This window comes from Corvus kubaryi, unplaced genomic scaffold (assembly GCF_017639235.1).
Source record: "Corvus kubaryi isolate FWS band 111438036 unplaced genomic scaffold, C.kubaryi_AGA036_p1.0 37152, whole genome shotgun sequence".
Taxonomy (NCBI): domain Eukaryota; kingdom Metazoa; phylum Chordata; class Aves; order Passeriformes; family Corvidae; genus Corvus; species Corvus kubaryi.
In genome coordinates this window covers 227,581-242,156 of record NW_024581040.1, presented here as the reverse complement: position 1 = coordinate 242,156, position 14,576 = coordinate 227,581, and the positions used below count along the sequence as shown (strand labels likewise).

The following is a 14,576-nucleotide window of genomic DNA, read 5'->3' as shown; positions in this document are numbered from 1 at the left end:
ATTTTATGCCTCTTCAGCCTACGCTTAACCTTCTCAGGCAATCCAAATCTTCTTTGCTTTTCTTTAAAAAAAATTTCCCCAGTACCATTTGGATGCTCAGTTTTTGGATCCTAGTTGGTGATTCTGTCAAATTCAGTTTCAGAGGCTGCTCTGCCCTCAGTCAGGGAAATGCCAGCTTTAAGCCTTACACGCTTTGGGTGAAATCCAAGCCTTGTGCAAATCAGGTTTAGCCAGGAAGCTTCGAGCCTTGGGCTTCCCAGCAGCTCTGAGGGCCTTTGCGTGGCTGAGGCTGCACCAGATCTGAGCTAAAGCCACCGTGGTCACCGAGTGTGGTAGCAGTGACTGCTGGGCACAGCACGGGGGCTGCAGGGGCTGCTGCCTTCCCTCTGTCCATTGAGGGATAAATAAGGAACGTGTTGTGCATTACTTTATCTGCACATAGGGCTGAGATCCTCAGTCCCAGCTCCCTGGCTTTGGTTGGTGTGCTCAGTCCAGCACTGCTGCTTTCTGCTGTGGCTTTCGTGCCTCCTGCTCTCGCCTTTCCCTTCAGTGTCCCCTGTCCTGCCTGGCTTCCCCAGCTCTTCCTTCAGCCACTGGAATGCTCTCTGTTCCCTCACCCTCCCTGGGAGAGCGGCCCCAGCAGGGGCTGGGGCTGGTACGGAGCTCGTTGCCTTCAGTCACCTCGGCTGTGTTGGGTTGTGCTCAGAATCCCAGAGTGCTTTGGGTTGGGAGGGACATTAAAAACCATCCAGTCCCACCCTGCCATGGGCTGGGACACCCTCCACTAGAAGGGATGTTCAGCCTGGAGAAGAGGAGGTTCCAGGGAGACCTTAGAGCCTTTTCCAGGGCCTAAAGGGGCTCCAGGAGAGCTGGAGAGGGACTGGAGACAGGGGATGGAGGGACAGGACCCAGGGAATGGATCCCAGTGCCAGAGGGCAGGGCTGGATGGGATATTGGGAAGGAATTGTTCCCTGGGAGGGTGGGCAGGCCCTGGCACAGGGTGCCTGGAGAAGCTGTGGCTGCCCCTGAATCCCTGGCAGTGTCCCAGGCCAGATTGGACGGGGCTGGGAGCACCCTGGGACAGTGGAGCTGTCCCTGCCCATGGCAGGGGTGGGACGAGAGGATCTTTCAGGTCTTTCCCAACCCAAATTATTCTATAATGCTGTGATTCTGTGTGGGCAGGACTGTGCACGTTCTGGGCTCTGTTCTGGTGTGTGAGAGCACAAATGGGCTCCACTGATGGGTTTGATGCTCCATAAAGTGCTGGGTGCTCAAGCAACTGCCCAGGCTCTGCCAGAGCTCCACGGATCGTGTCTGTTGGGAGTGGGAGACATCCCCCACGGGGACAGCGAGGCCGAAGGAGAACAAGGAGGGAGAACTCTGTCAGAGGTTGAAGAGAATTTCTCTGCTTTTGAGGGGTTTGGGACCCAAAATCTCTGTGTTTCTCTTTAAACTTGGGATGTGTGGAGAGGAGCAGCCCCTCACAGCTCTGCACTGATTGCTGTGTGAGCTTTCCTCAGCTGCATGGCAGGACTGTCAGTGAAGCTGTCAGGAGAACCTCTGACATCAGCTTCACAAAGCAACTGCCATGTTGAAAACTGCCTTGGGTAATTAATTAATCCTTCTGTAAATAGGGGCTTGATGTGCACCAGCAGTGCTGTGGGATCTTTTTCAGAGGGAAATAAAGTCTGTGACAGGACTGTGGTGAGCAGGGAGGCTCTTGGCAGGTGCAGGAGGTTCGTTATCCTTCCAGTTAAATTCTGCAAGGCAAAAAAATCCAGTCTGCTGCTTGGTGGGTTGTGTTGGAGGGTGAGTACAGGTGGGAAGGGATCCCTGGGGAAGGTGCTCGGGAATGCCCGTTCCTCTTGGCTGGTTCCAGGATGGAGCAGCACCTGCCTCCTTCCTTCTCCTGGGGCTGCTCCTTAGCAGCTGGTGGCTGTGCACTCTCACTGTCCTGTCAGCACTGGAGCAGCCTTCCAGCACCACTTCCCAGAGTGGCCCCTGGCAGGGGGTGCCAGGAGAAGCCCAGGAGCTGCTGTGTGCTCTGCTTGTGGTGCTCTCCAGGCACAAACACAACTCACAGTGACACTGGAGAAGCTGGGCCCCATCCCAGAAGTTTGGGGGATATCCTTTGGTTTGCATATTTGGTTGTTTTTCCACACATGACCAGAATAGATACTCCCCAGGCTATTTTCAGAGCAATCTTCTTTTAATCAGAGTTAAAAATGCTTCTTTGTTCTCAATTAGCACAGAATCATGGAATGGGCTGGGTTGGAAGGGACTGGAAAGCCCATCCACATCCACCCCCTGCCATGGGCAGGGACACCTTCCACTGTCCCAGGCTGCTCCAAGCCCCATCCAGCCTGGCCTTGGGCACTGCCAGGGATCCAGGGGCAGCCCCAGCTGCTCTGGACACCCTGTGCCAGGGCCTGCCCACCCTCCCAGGGAACAATTCCTTCCCAATATCCCATCCAGCCCTGCCCTCTGACACTGGGAAGCCATTCCCTGTGTCCTGTCCCTCCATCTCCTGTCCCCAGTCTCTCTCCAGCTCTCCTGGAGCCCCTTTAGGCCCTGCAAGGGGCTCTGAGCTCTCCCTGGAGCTTCTCCTCTCCAGGTGAACACCCCCAGCTCTCCCAGCCTGGCTCCAGAGCAGCGGGGCTCCAGCCATTTGATCATTTCCATGGCCTTCTCTGGATTTGCTCTAACAGGTCCATGCCTTTCTCGTGTTGGGATCTCAGTCATAGACACGCTGGTTTTCAGTCATGTTCTACCCGGATTTGATTGGCACTGGGAAGTCCCTTCCCTTGAAATAAAACTACAAATCTGTGTAATACAGCAAGAGAAAAGCAAACAATTCTCCTGCTCTCCCTGCTGACTCCGTGTGTCCCTGGCACAGGTGTGGAGGGGCACGCTGGCCCGGCTGCGCTACCGGCGGACCAAGGCGGCGCTGGCCATCGTGCGGCACTACCGGCGCCACAAGGTCCGGGCCTACCTGCGCGAGGTCGTGCGGCGCTTCCAGGGCGTGCGGCTGCTGCCCGACCGCGGCCGCAGCATCCCCTGGCCCGCCCCGCCCAAGGTGCTGCGCCGCTTCGAGGAGGCTCTGCAGGACATCTACCACAGGTGCGGCCCTGCTGCCCCGTGTCACACCCACTGCTCGCCCCAGGGGACACCTGGCTGAAGGATGTTGGTTGGGTGGTGCTGGCGCTGTGCCCTTGAGCAGGCAGATAATTCTGGTCCAAACATTTAGTGTTGAGTCACAGAATCCCAGGATGGTTTGGATCTTAAAGCCCATCCAGTTCCGCCCCGGGCCGTGGGCAAGGGCACCTTCCACCAGACCAGGTTGCTCCACTGTGATGAACGTTGTGTTTCCTTCCCTGGCCCTTCCTTGGCCCCTTCCCTGGCCCCTTCCTGGGCCCCTTCCTGGCCTTTCTGGTTGGTTTTGAAAGGAAGGAGCAGCTGCTCTTGGATGAGGGGGAAGAGAAAAAGAATCTTCTCGATTTCCTCAAGACTCCTGGTAGTAAGCCAGTGTTTTTCTGCAGCAAAATGAGTGATGTTCCCCTGGCCACCCATGTTCTGTGTGCAGAACAGGTGTTTGTACCTTCATTAAACCTCCCAGTATCTAAAGGCTGGGCATTTTTTCTCTGGGAAGCTGTAGGCAAAACAGTTACAATTCCAGTTTGAGAAATGACTTTGGAAAGTGGCTGAACAAGAGAAATGTTGGCTGGAAGGGCTTTCAGAGATCTCCTGTCCAGCCATCAGCTTGCAGCGCAGTTCCAGCAGCTCTAGATCAAGTCAGCTTTGTTATTTTCCCCAGCTGTCTCTTTCAGGAGAGACATCCATCCACCCACAGCCTGTCTGGGGAGAGAGACCTGCTTTCAGAATTAGCTCAATTATCAGAACTACAGAATTTTAGTTGCTAAAAAGTCTTTTTATAGCATTAATCCTGGAGCTCTGGTGCTGCTGCTGCAGGCTGGGGTGTGGTGTGGAGCAATGGATGGGCTGCCCTGCCCTGCCCCGTGGTGCAGTTGGAACTGAAGGGCCAAATTCAGCTGTTAAAGGAGAATGATGCTGAAAATGAGCCCAAAAATGAGCTTAGCAAACACTTCATTGCAAAGAGATGTACCAGTGGTTGACTCATGGGTGTGGGATGGGGAGTGTGGCACCCACAACTATCAGGGTTGGATGAGCCGTGACTTTAAAACATCAACTGACCTTTGCAGCTTTAGGAATGCTCGGGAAGGACTCTGAGGGTGTCCTCGTGGTGCTGCTCTGGCAGCAGGAGTCCTTCCTGGGTGAGCTCCAGGCTGGGGGGCTGACCCAGGCCTTGGTTTGGTGGCAGGTGGAGAGCGGCCGAGCTCATCCGGAGCGTGCCCCCAGAAGCGCTGCCTCAGCTGAGGGCCAAGGTCGCTGCCATGGAGCTGCTGAAGGGCCACAGGGCTGACATCGGCCTCCAGAGAGCCTGGCAGGGCAACTACATCGCACTGGTGAGTGCAGGGACCTGGGCTCAGGGTGCTGGAAGGGGGGAAATTTGGGCAAATGAGCGCTGGTTTCTTGGGAGGAAAAGTACTTGGAAATTTGCTCTGTGAAAGGGTTTCATGTGGGTTCAAACTCTTGACTTCCTCTGCACTGGAAATGACTTTTGTGAATCCTGAGCAGCACCAGCAGCATTAAAGCAGTGCTATCAGCTGGCTCTGCAAACAGGCAAAGCCAGACCTCACAGGGAGACTAAAATGCTGGATGGGATGGAAAAGAGCGGAGACTGAACAGGAACAAAGAAATTCTCTCTGGGCAGGTTTGCTTGCTTCCCTCTACTCCATCCTTCCTTGGAGCATTTTGGTGGGTCAAGGTTTGGTTTCCCAGAGCACAGAAGGGTGGAGGGAGCCATGTCCCAGCCGTGCCATTGCCAGCCCCTCTTCCTCCAGCCCCCCAAGGAGAGTCCTGAGCCTGTCTCTGCTCTTCCAGAAACCAGACAGCCCCCAGAGCTCGGGCTCCTTCACCCCGGTGGCCAACGAGCTGAAGCGCAAGGACAAGTACATGAACATCCTCTTCTCGTGCCACGTCCGCAAGGTAACGGGGCTGGGGCGTCCTGGGTGCCCAGTGGGAGCAGGAGGTGACCCTGGGGATGCTTGGGCAGCAGTTCAGAGCAGTTCCAAGGAGCTGCATCAGGGATTTTTTGGGTGGATACCTCCTGCACCAGGGCTGGGTGGCTGCTGGGGCCTCGTTGCAGGGAGTTGGAACTGAATGGTCTTTAAGGACCCTTCAAGCCAAACCTTTCCATGATTTCATGATAAAATCATTTCATTCTGCATAACTGGTTTGGGTCTGACATTTTTCATAGCGGAATTGGGTTTTTTGGTAATTTCATTGGAAGGTCTAAACAACTAATTAAAAAAACAGACTTGCTTAATTGTTGTGGTTAGCTCCTACCGATGCTGATTTGAAATATCTGTCAGGGAAGGATATTTTAATTTTACAAACCCAATTTTAGTGGCAGGCCAGGGCTGTGGATGTTGAGGTGTTTTTAAGAAGCTGTATATTCTTTTTATTTCTAAATATTGCAGTTGGTCCCCACGTGCACAGTTATTCCTTATGATTCTGCAAATATTACATCTGCACAACTCATTCTGCAGCACAAAATCTCACATCATAATAAAACTTTGCCAGTGGCAGCGAGTTGTATTGTTTATTCAACAGCAATTGGTGTTTATAAAAGTAGAAATCTCTAATTGGTTTCCAAGCAAAAGCATTTCAGTGGAGTTTGATGTTGCTGTGAGCACGTTCTCTGTGAGGACAGGGTTCACTGCTGGGATGGGTGCTTTGGGTGAGTGGTGGTGTCAGGATTAAAGGAGGAGTGGGCGAGTCTGAATCCAAAGTTCCTCTTTACAACCTCGCAGCTCTTGGGCTGAGCCTCCCTGAGGGACAGAGAAATGCACAATTCCCCCTGGCTTTTTTCAAGTTAGGCTGAAAACAAAACAATTCTTCTTCTAACTCATGTAATGAACTGAGTCCAGTTGTAGTTTCTGGCTAAACTGGGATAGCTGTAAAAAGGACAATATTTAGTCATGAGAGAGGTGATGATGGGAATTGTGGGTTTGGATGGGAATGGAGTGATGGTGAGGGGAATCACTCGGGGTCTGTGTGAGATGAACACAGCGTGGGAGTTTTATCTCGTTCACTGTCATGCAGCTTTCCAGCCTTTAAGTCCTTGTGTTTCTCTTGCTCCTGGTTCAGCTCTCAAGGACAATCTCCTGCACAAGCACAGGGCAAAGCAGATTCCTGAAGTACAGATCCACATTTCATCCTGTTCCATAAGTGCAAGGACAGAGCTCCTGCCTTCAGACAAGTGCCTGAGCAGCATTTGTTGGTTTTGGTGTGTGAAGGAATCCCTGAGTATTCCAACAGACCATGTTTCCGTACTGTGACTGTGCTGGGAAAATCCGGTTTTTGTGGGGTTTGTTGCATTGAGATGCCAGCACTTCAACAGCAGAAGCAGGATGGGGATGGAATAGGTGTTACCCACCATAAAGTGGATTTCTCCTGAGCCTGAAAGACTTCCAGTGCTCTCAGAGGCAAAGCTTTAGCTGACTGGGGGTGCATTAAAAGGGCAGCTCAACTGAAATCACAAATATTGCAGCATTATAGACCTGCAGCCTTGTGGTTTTTAAATTATCTTGTAACTTCTTTTTCCTTTTGAAAGGTTAAATTGTTGTTGCTTTCTTCTCTCAGAGAGGTGGGACTTGATCCCCTGCTGGCCTGCTCAGTTAGGGATTCCTTGGCATGGCTTTGGAGCCATCAGCAAGGAAGCCCCTGGATCCCTGGCAGTGTCCAAGGCTGGATTGGACGGGGCTGGAGCAGCCTGGGACAGTGAGAGGTGTCCCTGCCCATGGCAGGGAGGGCACTGGATGGGCTTTAAGGTCCCTCTAAGCACAAACCACTCCATGATTCCATGATCTCAGCACTGTTGAGCACAGGACTGCAGCACTGTGCCATCCTCAGGGATGTGTGTGAGCCTGCTGAGAGATCCCAGAGCATCTCCATGTCACAAATCCCATCCCAACCCACACTGGGATGTCACCCCTTCCTGAGGGAACCGTTTGTCTTCCTGCTTGTATGGACAGGAAATATCTGTGTGGGCCTGACATGAACAGAGCAGGGAAGACAAACACTGCTGAAATTCGAAGGTTAACAGGACAAGGATTTGACATGTGAGAATTTAGCATTTCCCTTTCCAAGCAAGGCACTTCCTCAGGTCGTCTGTTCTGGCTTAAACACTGCATCTGCAGACTAAGCACCAGTGAGAGCTGAGGGAGAGTGGGAGTGACTCCGTGCTCCGACTGCAGCACAGGCTGGGAACAGCCTCAGCCTCCCTTTGCCCTTCACAGGAAACAATTTCCACCCTGAGCTGTTTAAAAGGAAGGTGCTTCTCTTGTCAGAAATACAAGTTTTGCCATCCTGCCTCTTTCCCCAGAGTAAGGGCAGTCCCTGGGTGACCCACAGTGCTGGGGCAGGGGGAATCTCTCCTGGTTGCTGTATTCTTCCCTTTGAATTTTTAACAAATAAATCATCAGTTTCTTCCTTTTAGCCTTGACTTCCCCATGTCCTACCAAACGTTCTTGGCCCAGGGTGGCACTTGGTGCTGGCACGTGCAGCCTGGCCCCGTGCTCAGGGCAGGTTTGTCACATCTCTGATGTTAAACCAGGTTCCTTGTGGGTCTGCAGATTGTGTTCTCTGCTGAAAATTGGTTCATGTGAAGCTTTAACAGGGGCCTGAAGAGTGAATTACAGAAATGGAATTGTAATTATCAGGTGATTTCATTGCTTCCCTTAAATAATTCTCCTGAACAAAGCAGCAATTCACAAAAAAGGCTGTTCAGGTTCATCTGTGGTGTGTTTTCATGATTCAGCTTATTTGAGGACTCTTGAACAAAAACCGTGCTGCTCCTGCTGGTCCCTGAGGCAGGAAGGTGTTTGTGGGAAGGTGTTAAAGGGCACTTTGGTGAGCCTGGGGTGAATGTTCTGTTTCTGAGGCAGCATCAGCCTTCCTTTGTGGCTTCCTTCAGGTACTGAGTCACCAAACCATGTGTGACGTAGCTGTTGACAGTCAACAGCAATGTCAGGGTCTGCTCTTGGAAATGCTCAGATACCTGCAGTCTAATACACTTCTTTATTTGAACAGGATAAGAGCATAAATACTGGGCAACTTGAAAAGACACAGGTTGAGCCCAGAGGTCACCTTTTAAACACATTTATGAGTGGAGCACACCCTGTGACCTGGCAGATATTGGTTCATTAAATTCACTGAGACAGAATTTTTGTAGCTGATGGCTGACATTGATCTGATGAGCACTTCAGGAAGAATCTAGAAGATTCTAGATCAGGAAGAATTTCCTGGAAAGGGTGGTCAGGCATTGCAAGGGGCTGCCCAGGGAGGTTTGGAGTCCCCATCCCTGGAGGTGTCCAAGGAACACCTGGAGGTGGCGCTCAGTGCTCTGGGCTGGTGACAAGGTGGGCATCGGGCACAGGGTGGACTCGATGATCTTGGAGGGCTTTTCCAAGCTCAGTGATTCTGGGATTCTAAGTCAAAGAAGTAAATTTATCCAGGAACTGCTCTCCAGGTTTTGAGAGCTGCTGGTAGAGTTGCTGCTGGTTCTTTGCCTCTGTGGGGGCCCAACTTCAGCAGCTTGAGCTGAATAATAACAGGGGGCTCTGTTTGGACCAGTTTTTACAGAAGGGTTCTGAAGAGGCTTTGAAGCCTCGCTGGGGGCTGTGTGGTTGCTTCCCTGCAGTAGGTACAGGTAGAAGCAGGTCATTCCTGCCTATGGAAAAATCCATCTTTTCTGAGCATTGTGGTGCTCTTCACTTTTTCAAAGGAAATCTTCACAATTTTTGCCTTAGGAGAAACCAAATGCATATTTCATGCAAACCTCCAGATTTTGTTGGATCACCTAGGAAACAACTCTCTTTTTTTTTCTTTAGAATAAAGCTTTTCATCCCACTTTTCCCTTGTCACTTGTGGCACCAAGCTCCCCTGAGAGCAACATCTCTTCCGAAGGCCGGTGCCCTGCGGTGTCCAGAGGCCACTGACAGAGACCTGAAAAACTTCCTTGAAGATTTTTCAGCTCCAGGCCAGACCTTCATTTCCCCCATGAGCTTGTCAAGAAGCTAAACTAGGACTGATTCGCATTTGGATCAACAAGATATAAATACAGAATGCCCAGAAGGTGCAGAGAACACAATGCTGGGAAGGGCTGTTCTCCAGGAGGGAATGAGCTGTAGCTGAGAACATAAGGCCTGTCCTTACTCCTACAAGCCCAGTACTGGTATTTGCACTGTCTGAGTCCCTTCTGTGCCTGCTCCCCACTGTGACAGTTTTTACTTTAACCCACAGCAGGTATTATTTACATAAATGCACTGTAGGTGCATGAGGCACCTGAGGCCTCTTTTGCTTGGAAAGAGCTGGAAGGACATGAGAATTTGCTCCTCAGGTGAGATGAGCTGCTGGTACATTTCTTTAGCTGAATTTTAATACTAAAACCAAGGGGGAGTCGAGAAAGAAGAGGAATTTAAAACATGCCTGCAGAACTCCCACAGTATTCCATTGCTGTGGAATGCCCCTTTGGGGAGCTGGTCGCCAGTGGCTAAAGGTGAGTCCAGGTGTGCCAGAGGCCACCTGGTTCAGGAATAGTGTGGCAGCAGGAGCAGGGCAGTGCCTGTCCCCTGAGCTGGCACTGCCAAGGGACCTCCAGTCCTCGGGTCAGTTCTGGGCCCTCATGACAAGAAGGACCTGGAGGGGCTGGAGCATGTCCAGGGAAGGGAACAGAGTTGAGGAAGGCTCTGGAGCCCCAGGAGCAGCTGAGGGAGCTGGAAAGGGGCTCAGGCTGGAGCAAAGGAGGCTCAGGGGGGACCTTGTGGCTCTGCACAAGTCCCTGACAGGAGGGGGCAGCCGGGGGGGTCGGGCTCTGCTGCCAGGAACAGGGACAGGAGGAGAGGGAACGGCCTCAGGCTGGGCCAGGGGAGGTTTAGGTTGGATATTGGGGAAAATTTCTTCACAGAAAGAGTAGTCAGGCATTGGCACAGCTGCCCAGGACTGGGGTGGAGTCCCCATCTCTGGAGGGGTTTCAGAGCCATGTGGCACTTGGGGACAGGGGTCAGTGGTGGCCTTGGCAGTGCTGGAGGAACAGTTTGATTTGGTGATCTCAGATGGCTTTTCCAGCCTTTCTGACCCTGTGAAAGCTGAGTGTGCTTCCCATCTCTGCTTCCCAGGCAGCAGCCACGGGACCTCCTGCCCTGGGGTGGCTCTGGCGTCACAGCACCAGGAGTTTGCTCCCTTTGTCACCGGGGGCTCGGGGCTGGGCAGGGACAGCAGCCAGGCAGGATCAGTGCACAGGGAGCGTTCACTGGGTCAGACTATTCAAACAAATCACAGTAAATCGATGCCCCCAGCATTGATCTGAGCTCTGAGGGGCAGATCCAGCCCCAGGGACTGGACTTTGGTTCAGCTCCCAGGACCTGGAGCGTGGAGAGCCCAGAGCTGCCCCCGATCCTGGTGAGGAGCTGGTGCTGCTCCACTCCAGCACCCGACATGTGGCACCAGGCACTCCTAGCCAGGCACTCCTAACCTAATTTCTCAGGGCCATTCAGTGTTTTGTAGCCTTTAGGCTTTTCTCTTCCATTCATCTGCTTCCTAAAATAATCCTGGTTACTCAGCATCTCTTCCTGTGAGCCTTCCCAGGCCCTCAGTCATGTTCTTCACCTTCTCTGAACCACCCCAGTCTCCTTCACGCTCACCACCCTGGTCCTTCCCAGGCTATTCCAGGTGAGCCCGTGGCTCCCAGGACGTCATTCCCATGTTATCCCTTGCCTATGCCAGCATTCTGCTTTCTCTGAGCTGCCTCATGTCTTTGTGCCAAGATCTCTCCAGAGCTGTCTGAAATCATCCTCGGTTGCTTTTTCTGAGTTGGTGCTGTTAAAGTAAAGCTGTCACAGAGCTCCCCAATTTGCATTTTTTGCCTTTATCTGCTCTGAACTTTGTCACTCTGCTGCCTCCTGACTGAGGATATTTAAGTTCTCCCGTTTGTCTCCTGATTTCACCCTGGAAAATCCTATTTATGTTCATCCTCCTCGTCACGTCTTACCCTTGTCTCCCCTTCTCAGTTGATTAATAAATATCTCAGTGACTGTGATACACTGATGACTCTGCTTTTGCCTCAGTGAAAAACAATTTCTATTTTGTGTCCTACTTTCTTACGCACTTCCGACAAAACTTCCCATCCTGCCTGGTGAGTGTTTAGTGCTGAGGGGCATCCCACAGCCTGGATGAGGTGGAGCTGCTGGAGTGAGTCCAGAGTCACGGAAATGTTCTGAGGGCTGGAGCCCTCTGCTCTGGAGCCAGGCTGGGAGAGCTGGGGGTGCTCACCTGGAGAGGAGAAGCTCCAGGGAGAGCTCAGAGCCCCCTTGCAGGGCCTAAAGGGGCTCCAGGAGAGCTGGAGAGGGACTGGGGGCAAGGGCTGGAGTGGCAGAACCCAGAACCCAGAACGAGGATGGCCCAAAGCCTCAGGTCTGGACTGTGCCAGCCCCTGGAACAGCCTGGGCTCTGTGGAGCAGGGATTCTCCATGGAACCCTTGGGGTGCCAAAGGCACGTGGATAACGTGGGAACAACAGCCTGGGATTGGGCTCCACATGGACTTGAACGTGGCTGGGGGCAGCATCTGTCCTGGGTTTGAGTGAAGCCCTGGAACTCCCCGGGGTGCCACAGCTCTGCTGGATAACCAGGAACGTTGCCCCTCTGAGACGCTGCGTTTCTCTGTTTGTAAAATGGGACTACAGGGACCATGTTCCCTTTTCACTGCTCCAGGATCCAAGGAGAAAACCTGTTTAGGAGCTGTGTGGGTTTGGGGTATTTGTTAGAGTGTTTGTTGTGTGAGTTTGGGGTGGTTTTGTGTGAGTTTGGCACTTAGCACCGCACAGGTTCCTCTCCTGTGTTCCTGCAGTGATCAGTGGCACTGAGCAGGTGTTTCTCTGCAGGTGAATCGCTTTAACAAGGTGGAGGACAGGGCCATTTTCATCACTGACAGACACCTGTACAAGATGGACCCCATGAAGCAGTACAAGGTGATGAAGACCATCCCACTCTACAACGTGAGTACAGCGCTGGGGATCCTCCTCTGACGCTCTTTCAGGACGGTGTCTTTACTCTGTAGCTCCATTTTCAATATCCATAAAATGGAAAAAGTCCTTGGGTTGCAGTTTTTAATATATTTAATGTCTTTATATCAGTTATAGTGCAGTTACTGCAACACCAAAGCATCAGGGTGGGAGTGTTGGGGTGTCGTGGGCAGGGCCAGGAGTTGGACTGGATGGTCCCGGTGGGTCTCTTCCAACTCAGGATATTCCATGTTCTATGATTCTCTGATCATATTAGCTTTTAATTTCAGTGCATAAAATAAAAGCTAAACCCAAACTGTCTCTTCTACTTCTTTGCTCCCTCCCTGTTTCAGTTTCCTTTGCTGTGTGCAGGATCCTGCCCCCGGAAGGGGTTGGCATTTCACAGCAGCTTATGGCACTATTCCCATGTCTCTGAGGGATTGTTTGATCCTTCCTGTTGTGCTTGAATTTATTTATTTTTATTTTTTTTATATTTGTTCATGCTTAATGTAAATCTTACCAAAGCTAAACTTGGAATTATGGCGAGGTCTGGCCTTGGGGGCCACGGCGTGGAGCTGCCAGGGCCGAGGCAGCAGATTATCAGGGATGGAAGGGGGCGGGCAGCACCTCAGCTCTGCTCCCTGGCATCCTGGAGCAGGGATTCAGCTGCCTGCCTGTCTCCCTCAGCCTGAGGTGACAGTGCTCTGGTTATCTCCAACCTCCAGAGCCTGCCTGGCTGCTGGGAAGTGCCCTGCACAGATTTGTTGGGATGTTTGCATTTGGAGAAGTGACAAACCTGGCATCTCTGTATTGCTGGGAGGGCAGGGATGGGATTAGGGTGAGGGTGAAATCTCATCCACAGATGTGGGGGCAATGATTAGCTCTGGCTGCATCCATAATGTTGGGTTTAGAGTCTCCTCCTGCCCTCCTTGCTGGGCATCAGCCTCAGCTGGGCACCCAGCACAGCGTATCCATGGAGTAGCTGCTCCCAGTAGGAATCCTGGCTGCAGCAGGCAGTGTCTCCATGGCAGTGCCTCTTGTTTTGAAAGGAAGCTGCCCTGAGCAGCTGTGGGAGCTTTTCCTGGCTGCTGTTGTGTCCCAGTGCCGGTGTCTCCGTGCTCAGAGGGGCTGCTGGCGCATCCTGCTGTGTGCCCAGGGGCTGTGTGCCCATCCAAACCAGGGTGCAAACACCCCCAGCCTAGTGCAAACACCTCCAGCCTGGTGAAAACCAAGGTGCAAACATCCCCAACCTCTCAGCAGAGCTCAGACACTCGCACACTCACAGCCTTTTAGCAGAGGGGTTTTCCACACCTGATTTCCCAGCTGTTCCCAGACAGGTGTTATTTGGTGACGTGGACAAGGTGGGGTTTTGTCCATCAGGATTTCTCACTGCTGGTTTCTCCTCTCTTACCTTAGCCAAAGTGTCCAGGTCACTGAAATTCACTGACTGCAGGGCTGATTAGAGAGAAATCTGTGTTTATCAGAGGTTTAGAACAATGTCTGCTGTACCTGTGTGCCTGATGGATGTAAAGGTGCAGACTGTACATTTACAACAGCACAAGACCAGGTCATTGTTGGTCACCTGAACATTTCCCTCTGAAATCCTTAAAGCCTGAAAAATTAGAGGTCAGCAAGTCAGGTACAATGGCAGGTTACTTAGAGAATATCTGTTACTAAGAAATGTCAGTAATTGTTGCTTTTTCACCAAACAAAAGTGTGTCTAAGATAGAATATCCATTCCTACAGAGAGCCCCGGGGCAGGCTGTGTGGTGGTCCTGTGCTGGCTGTGTTCTGGCTGTGGTTTTGGCTCTGTGTTGGCTCTGTGTTGGTTGTGTGGCTGCTTTGCAGTTCCTCAGGACGAGCAGTTAATGGTCTGTGCAGGCAGACCATTCTCTTGCTCTGAGAATTCTCACATTTTTGCAGATACAAATCAGTTTTATTGGTAGATCTGCAGTTATTCCCTTCAGTAATCAACCACACAGGGATTCTTGGCCAGTTTCTTTGACCTGAGCAGGAGTCCTTGGTATTCCAGGGGTCCCGGAGTGCTTGGCACAGGAGGGATGGGTCCAGGAGATCCTCTGCTGACCCAAACAGGTGTCAGGGTAATATTCCAGGCTGGGAATTTGATTAAAACAAGCTTTGGTAAATTCTGTGGTGTAAAATTCCAGCTCTGTTGGCCAGAGCCTCTCCCTGTAGCGGCTCCTCCTGCCCTGTGGTCCTGGGGAGCAGCCCCAGCCCTGCCCGAGCCCAGCGGGGCTGCTCCAGGGGCTGGGGTGGGCACTGATCCTGCTGATGGATCTGGAGCCCCTCGAGCTGCAGGAAAGGGAGAGAAGGAGAGAGTTTGGGGTGTCTTTGATTCATACACAGGACACAAAGTATTTCATAGAATCATGGATTGAATTTGGATTGGAAGGGACCTTAAAGCTCCTCCA

At 52.1% G+C, this 14,576-nt stretch overlaps 1 protein-coding gene across 2 annotated transcripts in view; it reads left to right on the top strand.

The window, feature by feature from the left end:
* MYO1D (myosin ID) overlaps positions 1-14,576 on the top strand; it is a 154,603-nt gene that overhangs the window by 80,001 nt on the left and 60,026 nt on the right. Inside the window, exons 17-20 of one of the 2 annotated variants that reach the window (XM_042021574.1) lie at positions 2,897-3,120; positions 4,340-4,484; positions 4,963-5,067; positions 12,025-12,138. In XM_042021574.1, the coding sequence (XP_041877508.1) occupies positions 2,897-3,120; positions 4,340-4,484; positions 4,963-5,067; positions 12,025-12,138 (588 nt within the window). The remainder of the gene's footprint in view (positions 1-2,896; positions 3,121-4,339; positions 4,485-4,962; positions 5,068-12,024; positions 12,139-14,576) is intronic. The other variant, XM_042021576.1, reaches the window with a different exon arrangement.